Source organism: Ochlerotatus camptorhynchus, unplaced genomic scaffold (assembly GCF_037179485.1).
Source record: "Ochlerotatus camptorhynchus isolate MF236.1 unplaced genomic scaffold, CSIRO-AGI_Acam_v1.1 ptg000139l, whole genome shotgun sequence".
NCBI classification, from domain to species: domain Eukaryota; kingdom Metazoa; phylum Arthropoda; class Insecta; order Diptera; family Culicidae; genus Ochlerotatus; species Ochlerotatus camptorhynchus.
The window spans coordinates 2,155,691-2,164,717 of NW_027040629.1; the positions used below are offsets into that span (position 1 = coordinate 2,155,691).

Below are 9,027 nucleotides of genomic sequence, written 5' to 3' on the forward strand. Positions count from 1 at the left end.
ACGAAAAACTTTTCTTGTCCTGATAAGGACGGTTGGGATTCCGCAAGCCCGTCGACAGCAAGCACTCAACCAGCGGTGGACTGTATTTAAAAACGCTGTACTACTCCTCCTCAGTTGAACACAATGCCGAATCAGAGGATGTTGTAAAAAAACTAGGATAGCTTTATTTATTTATTTTTCTCTAGTTGTATACAGTTTGACAATTAAAACCATACTAATACTAATGCCACTAGCTTCGCTGCTTTTATACTATTGTGCTGCTTCTTCTTCATCTTCTGGTTTTCGCCTTGCTCGATCGTTGGTTGAGAGAAATTTAACAAATGGGTGGGGCTTACGACGGTCACTGACTGTCGTTCGCGTTTGGGCGTGAACAATGCGAGTTACCTGCTTTAGGTGTACTTTTAGCAGTTTCTTGTTCAGCTGACACAAATCAAGTATAATTGCTAACTCCTGAATATTGCATTGCATAAAAACCTGCACGATCAACTTCACCTGTTAGACTTCTTTTGTATGGGTCGTTTTCAGGGTCGTTTGCTTTCTCCAGAATGGCATCGGGCAGAAATGCTTCCCAAAACTTATCCAAGGTGAAGATCGAAAGAAGATGAAGGAAATAAGGTATTGCGTGTTTAAATGTAGGACTAAATTAGAAAAACTAGGGGAAATGGATATAATGTTGGCCTAAATGCCCCTAATTTGGGCCCATATATAAAATCAGCAATCGACTTATTGTTCAATAGTGACTCAAAATATCCATTAGTACCGTCCCAATGACGCGTTCATCTACATAAAATTTATAAATAGAAGATTTTTAGCGATGGGTCCAATCTTACATAGGCCAACATTAGAGCCATTTCCCCTATATAGTAAAAAACCTTATGTTTGAATTCGTTCACCTTATAGAGGGCGATCCAGCAGTAGTAAAATTATGTTTATTTCTGTTGATTATGATAGTACATTGATTTAACATTTTAATTGATTAGCCTACCTGGCTCTTCATCTTTGATTAATTTGATATTCTAATTTAATATTTGCGTGTTTCAACTAGTTTACAGAATACCCCATTGGGGGTGTGTTTTGTTTGAATTAAAAGAGGGCAACCCACCGTTGACAGCCTCTTTTATGTCGGCCTCGATGTCGATCGTCTACTATAAATATCCCGACTCTGGCTGTGGCTGTGGCTGTGGCTGTGGCTGTGGCTGTGGCTGTGGCTGTGGCTGTGGCTGTGGCTGTGGCTGTGGCTGTGGCTGTGGCTGTGGCTGTGGCTGTGGCTGTGGCTGTGGCTGTGGCTGTGGCTGTGGCTGTGGCTGTGGCTGTGGCTGTGGCTGTGGCTGTGGCTGTGGCTGTGGCTGTGGCTGTGGCTGTGGCTGTGGCTGTGGCTGTGGCTGTGGCTGTGGCTGTGGCTGTGGCTGTGGCTGTGGCTGTGGCTGTGGCTGTGGCTGTGGCTGTGGCTGTGGCTGTGGCTGTGGCTGTGGCTGTGGCTGTGGCTGTGGCTGTGGCTGTGGCTGTGGCTGTGGCTGTGGCTGTGGCTGTGGCTGTGGCTGTGGCTGTGGCTGTGGCTGTGGCTGTGGCTGTGGCTGTGGCTGTGGCTGTGGCTGTGGCTGTGGCTGTGGCTGTGGCTGTGGCTGTGGCTGTGGCTGTGGCTGTGGCTGTGGCTGTGGCTGTGGCTGTGGCTGTGGCTGTGGCTGTGGCTGTGGCTGTGGCTGTGGCTGTGGCTGTGGCTGTGTCTGTGTCTGTGGTTGTGGCTGTGGTTGTGGCTGTGGCTGTGGCTGTGGCTGGTGGAAGTAACGCTTGGCGGGATGTATTTGGGTTGAGAACAGGGGAATAGGGATGAGCTGAAATTATTTTCTCATGGTGGTTTCGACTGGTTGATTGGAATCACTTTATGGGGTGGCTTTCTCAGTCTTTTAGTAGAAACGATTATTTTTTACGTTCCCGACGTTTCGACCGTTTGGTTGTGGTCTTTCTCAAGAGAAAGACCACAACCAAACGGTCGAAACGTCGGGAACGTAAAAAATAATCGTTTCTACAAAAAGACTGAGAAAGCCACCCCATAAAGTGATTATTTTCTCAGTCACAATCACTCAGCTCACTCACAGACGTGCTTGCTTTGATGGTTTTTCTTGATTTTTTTTTTTTGATTTTTTTTTTTCCACTTAAGGCCCAAGCGCAATGACGGCGGAAGCGGAACGGCAACGGCAGCGGAAAAGCCCGATCTGAGTAAGCCTACTTGTCGGATTGAAAACTAGTTAGAAATCATCTCAATTTTATGTGGTATGGTCGTACCATCTATTATATTGTTAGTGTATGGTACCCGTTTATTAGGGGATGCTTGGGACTAGCAATCATCCTCAATGTGTAAAAACTGGTGATCTTAAACTAGGCAATACCAACGCCGGCCGCACCCGATCACAGGTCAAGAAAGGAAGGGGTAGTAATGTGTTGACGTGACACTCGCTTAGTATCACGATGAAATCATCTTCATAAGAGAAACATTCAACAATCTTGAAAAAACCGTTGAATGCTTAACTTCTCAAATGCTTCTTTTGAAAAAGAACATTGAGGCATTTGAAGCGCATGACCGCTTTGGCGAATCATTTCTCTCAGCAGCGGAAGTAGCAGTCACATTCAACGAGTCGGATGTTGGAGCTTCTCTGACTGGAAATGTCAGTAACATCGAAGACGTGGACCACAGAAACTAATATTTTTTTGTTTTCTTTTGAATTTACCATAACAATTAAAAAATCAGATCACATTCGAATCAAACAGTTGGGTTTGTTAATACTTCCGTCACTGCTAGATCAATATGTTTATTGTGGTTATCTTGATACGTCCTCTTCAGCTTTCGTTTGATCATCCCAAATACAAATTCTATCGGATTGAAAAAAAGGGCAGTAGGATGGCAGGAATATGGCATAAATGCCCAATGACCGGAGATAGGAAATTACTGCAGCGTCGCAATGAATCCTAGTACCATCAAGAATCCAAACTGAATGGAACCCAGGGTAGCACTGAACCGTTCCAGATTCCAAAGCAAATTTTCTTCAGCATTCGTTAAAAGTCCCTTCTGTCGAGAATGCTTCAGTTAACCCTTTCTTTTCCAATGACGCATAACAGTGATATTCTGGGTTTTCTGAAAAAAATTCCCCCTACAAATCAAACGTTCACCTCTTACTCTGTATCCTCAAGATCTAAGCATTGGCCTATTATCAGAACTAACTTCATCCAGGAAGATTAAATTTTGATAATTCCAACGTGTCTCCGAACAACCGCTTTCGTTCGTCCAGATAAAGAGTCGGTTTGCAGCGATACAATTCAACCAGCCATGTTCGCTTATCTGCACCAATTTTTTTCACGTCGCGTTCGTATTCCTTTCGGGAAAAAAATCCGTTCTGTTGATACGTTTGTTAGAGCGGTTCGATTTGCTTTGAGCTAACTAATTATAAAGAAATACAAAAATTTCACTAGCAGTAAAAACAAGAAAGTAGAAATGTTTTTTGCGAAAGAAGCAGCAGTACTACAGTACTTAGTACTACTGCAGTGCAGTAGTTCAAGTGTCGCTCGTGTTATTGGTCTCGCTGTGGGAAAACCTGATCAGAGCTAGACCTGACGCTCCTTCTCCAACGAACCAAGTCTCTGGATACGAGTGCTCCGGCAGGTGAGCAAACACCCGGCCGTCAACGACCAGGACGATTGCTACAGCTAGAAAGCAGCAATATGTTGGCTTGCCGTCAAAAGATGCAGAGTTGTCCGAGTCCAGTATCATCCAGCTACGATGCACGAAAACAATGATATGCTGTCATATAAAGCAGGGAGTGAACGGAACAAGTGTAATAGAAGTCTAGTTCTGTAATATGAAATCAATGATCCTGATAACTCAAGACCAATAATTGAAAAGGCCTCAACTCCATTTTGTAAACAAACCTTTTAAGGCCATTTTCTCGTGAACCGAAACCTACATTCGCAAACCTAAACCACAATCGGGTAGAGAAGAATTTCCTCTACCTGTTCATTCTGTTATTTTGCCTTGGCGTACTTCGGTTCGCGAGAAAATGGCCTTACAAGGTTTGTTTACAAAATGGAGTTAAGGCCTTTTCAATTGTTGGTCTTGAACTTATAAAACACCTAACATCATCACCAATTTCTTCACAACAATGGTAGGCGTTGTCATGGCAACCACATATAAAATTTTGACAGCATCCTGAGCACTTGAACTAAACATAGAGCGATATAAGAGAAATGCCAAAATATCTTATAGTAATCCTCCATTACTTCTTCGAAGGGACGTATCAGCTTTTGTAAACAATGCATTTGGTCGTTGATTTGGCGTAACCGGTAACTCATTCACGCATGCTAGCACTACCATCAGATAGAGGAAATCTTCCCGTACCTGGTAGCGGGGTTAGTATGCGTGGACGGGCTACCAGTCACGCCAAACCGACGATCAAATGCATTGTTTACAAAAGCTGATAAGTCCCTTCGAAAAAGTTATCGAGAATTTACCATTACTTATTTGTTCACGTTTTCTAGATACAAAACTATAATTCAAAAGTGATGAAAAACTAAATGAGACTGATATGCGAGTACCGGCAGTGAACTTTTCAGTTAAAAATATAGTTTGCTGTTTTTCAGTAAACCGATCATGATCCAGCCATCCGTATTACTTAAATTGAAATCAAAATTTAGGTGTCAAACTTTTCGCCACTGAAATGAAATGAAATGAACTGACAGGTGAAATATCATCATGTCTGCTCTGGACATTCGTTGAGACAGCTTGACGGAGATAAGGCGTACTTTAAGAACAATTTCACAATTCCAACAACAACAACAACAACAAAAGTAACAGAAAGGGAGCAAAGAACGAAATTGCCAACATCGCTTAATTACCACTTTTGATTGAAAAAATGCTACAAAAACATGTCTCGAATGACAAAATAAGAACAAGTCACACCAGACTGATGGAGATCAGTTACAAAATGTTTTGGTGAATATCTCGAGGGGATAGAAACTGAAACACGTAATTGAAAAAGTTCATGGAATCAATGTTGAAGACACAGCTACCTTCAAAGCATCGATCGAAAGGGCGTACAAAAACAACAACAAAATGTCGACTAAACGACATCGGCTCTAGGAGAGCATGTTTACAAGCGATTAAAAGTGAAGCGACAGCATCACATTTATGAACTTGAAAAGTTGTTGTTGTTTTCGATGTCAACTTTCTGCTGTCTTTCCGGATGGGTGCCGCAAAGTGGGTAAATCGATTTAATTTAACTTTTCGCACTCGGTGATGGATGGGGTTCACATCATTAATTTTTTAGCAGTTTAGGTCATCAAATATTTCATGGTTGTTTGTAAATAACTTTATCGGATCATTAGCTTGCAATATGCAAAGCTGTGGTTACAAATGTGTTGTGTACCCTTGAGAGCAACGTTTGCTCTTCGAGGGATGATGGATTACAATAAATAGAGAATTATCTGCACAAGAGCAACTTTTCTGCGCCAAACCATTGCTTCATAATGAACTGAATGCAGCATCCATGGTACAAAGTGATTTATGGACTTTTACGCTGAACCAGACTGAAAGTTAGCATCTAGCTTGCAACATCCAGTGCTATCACTGGCAGAACTGTGATTAATATAGTGATTGCAGTGATAAATTAAAATCAAGCTGAAAATATGGTTGGATTAAAGTTTTTTAAGCAGTAATTTATTGTTCGTAATAGATATCAATCATCGCTGCAATAAACCTGTCTCCAAACGGCAGATTTTGTACAGCATCTGTAACTTACATTTGTTTTATACTGAGGGGAAGCAAGAGCAGAATGTAGAGAAATAACTTTCTGAACAGAAACTGCAAGTATCTGCTGGTACGAGAACGGACCTTATATGAGAGTCCTACATTAAAGAAAGTTATTTGTAATACAGGAAATTAATTCAACTTCATCTATTGATACATTATCAATTCAAGTGTAACTTTTCAAAAAGGGCAAATGTTGCATTGGATAAGAAATTATAAATAGGGGATCAGATGCCAACAGAAGATTTGATCTGTTTCTGCTTCAAGTTAGAAATAGGCCACATTGCCAGATTTTACACATGGAAAAAGTTGGATTGGATTCCCGTTGTTTATTTTCAAACCAATTTAATGGAATAGCATATTACAAAAACTGTAAACATGAAAAGAACTGGTTGTCCTAACTGGTTGGTTGTAACCAAGAATTTTTCAGTCTGTAGTTGAGCTCACTCATTGAAGTTTTTTGGGATTGTCGAAGATTAGGATCGAAGGAGTATTGATTTTCGTTGCCTTATCAGACCGTTTTGTCGCCATTATATTAAAAGTAGTGCGGTTTGACACTGCAAACAATTTAACACGCCTGATCGCAGTGTTTAAACACTTGATTTTTCATATAGTTCAATGTGTTCTACACGTTGATTTCTAGTGTTTGAAACTTTGAAATGTTTATAACCTTTCTCTATCAATTTAAGTGTCTTGCACATTGAATCACACTACTGTTCAAAACAGATGGATTTGATGGATGGAAGTTGTCGTGACTTTTCCGCAACATTTCACTCAGTCACACGAGCAGTCACCGTGTTCGTCCGTCAATGTCACATACAGGTCACGACAGAAGTGTTTTGCATTTCAATGCGATGTGAATTGCTTGTTCTGCAAGGTAAACAACGAAAACATGAGTTGTGACTTCATCCTTATCAACCAACTTCATATATGAGAACAACCGTGGCCCAATGAGATCGAATGAAGACAGCGGCACCAGCATACCCACACAGTCCAGGATCAATTTCCAAATCAGACCCATTGAAAAGGGCATGAGTAAGATTTTGGAGTCGGTAAAGTAGAATGTTGTAGACCATTGAACTATGATGGGCAAAGCTATTGATATCACCATGTGAGGCACATAGACTCCAAGTGTGTCACAATTCGAACCAATAGTGTTGAGGCATCGTTCACAGCATAAGATTCACACATACTCATAGTATTTCATGGGCAGACATGAACTGCGTCAGGTGGATAGAGATGAACTAGCCTAAGGCTAAAAATCTCTTAAATAAAGAATTTAAAAAAAAATGCGTCAGGTGGAACTTGACATCTCCGTGCTTTCTGTTCACCCAGGTCGAAAGAACCGGTATTAGTCTATGTGTCCATCTACCGTTCTCCGCCGTGTTCCACTCCTGTTGCCGCTTAGTCAACGACTCCGCTTTCACCACTTTCCGTACGATTCCGGCATCTCTCCGCCTTTAGCACTCGCTGTCCTCAGCCAGGATGATGCCGATAGGGATCATTCCGGCGATAACGCATACTGCTTCCGATGATATGGTTCTGTCCGCACTCGCGAATTGCATGGCCATGAGCCGAAATGTAGTCCTCAGTTTTTTTTCGTTCTGCTTCGTTTCCAGCGCTGCAACCCAGACTGGTCCTTCATACCTCAGTATCGACGACGACTCACTGGTCAGAAGACGCCTCTTACTACTGCTAGAACCAGAGTTTTTTTTTCCTTTGGTTTGTTTTTTCCGTCGATCTTGTTTTCCGTGCTGAGCACCAATGCTACCGACGTGCCAGGAAGGCAGCTCCCACACCTGGACCCTACCTATCGACCCATCAAGTCATGAACCGGGGACCACCGGCTTTACTTCCCATCCGAAGGAAGGCGTGATCAGAGATGTTATGCCTCAGAACATCCCGGCGGCGCCGAGTGGGATTGAACCCAGGCCTGCTGGGTGAGAGGTAATCACGCTTACCACTACACCACCGGCGCCGTTAAGAACCAGAGTTGTTCGGCATGATTCTAGTTATCGCGTTGATGGCCTTCAACTCATAATCATATGCGACGTGGTTATTGAAGTTTAGCCGGTTATCGAAAATGACTTCCAGGCTATTACGTGCTCCCCGACGGTGACTTCTACCCACTGCACCGCTTTACATTTACTGACCAATAGCATTTCCGTTTTGTGATGGGTAATCTGCAACTGCGCGTTTGACCAAGGATGGAGCCTTGTGGAACTCCCGCTCAATTTCCTCTCTACTTCTGTTTAGACGCCTTCTCGTCTCTCTCGACCACTATCCAAATTGCATCAACCGTTGATTTTCCTTCCCGGAATCCGAACTACCTCTTCGACAAGTCGTGCTCACTCTCCGTGCATTTTGTCAGCCTGTTTAGGATGATCCTCTCCAAGAGTTTTCCGAGTGTATCCGACAGGCATACATTCCTATACGATGCTGGGTCCCCGGCGGTGTTCCTGGTTTCAGCAACAACACTAGCTTCTGTATCTTTCACCTGGCCGGGAAGCGACCCTCGTCCAGGCATTTCTGCAGCACCATTCTGAACATGTCCGGGGACGCCTGGAACGCCACATAAGGGATTCCATCCGGACCGGGAGCTTTCTGCACCTTCAGTCCTTTCACCACTGCTACGAGTTCCGTTGATAACTTCGACGCTATCTCCCTCTCTTTCTCCGTACGGTGCAGGTGGTCAGGGTCGTGCTCTGTCCACACATCGTTTTCGTCCTCTTTTTTTGCAGAGCATGCACCTCGATTGCTTTGTTCAGCCTCTTGTTATGTGACCCTTCTCTCCGCATTTCCTGCACAGATCACAGATGACCGAAACCCATGCACTTGCAGCTTGGTAACCCGAGGAGTGGCTCTCAGCGAGCACACTGACCATCCAACCTTGACCATGCCCTTCTCCAACAGCTTGTTCGCTGCAATTGTTGAAATGCGTATCACCGTCGTTTCCATGCCGGCGTACGCCTTCCTTATCCGGATTGACATCAGGACATCTCCTAGATCACAGTGCACCTTCAATGCACTTCTCAGCTCCTCTTCTGTAGTGAACCTCGTCCAGATCCCTGCACTCGACCACTGTCTTCTGGGATAGAGGTCTAACGCTCGCACCTTCGCCAAGAGACTTGGCTGAGCTCTTGATCGAAAGATCCTTCTTCAGCTCAAAGAGCATCTCGCCTTTCTGGCTGCGAGTGGTTTTCACCACGTTCTCTCCTAGTTCCTTCAACCCC

General features: G+C 43.5%; 1 protein-coding gene across 1 annotated transcript; it reads right to left on the reverse strand.

The window, feature by feature from the left end:
* Positions 1-1,145: 1,145 nt before the first annotated feature.
* LOC135700588 (protein TsetseEP-like) lies at positions 1,146-8,785 on the reverse strand. Its single transcript, XM_065221118.1, has 2 exons — positions 8,684-8,785; positions 1,146-1,787 (listed from the first exon to the last, which is right to left on the reverse strand). The coding sequence occupies exons 1-2, from the start codon at positions 8,783-8,785 to the stop codon at positions 1,146-1,148; spliced, it is 744 nt and encodes a 247-aa protein (XP_065077190.1).
* Positions 8,786-9,027: the final 242 nt, after the last annotated feature.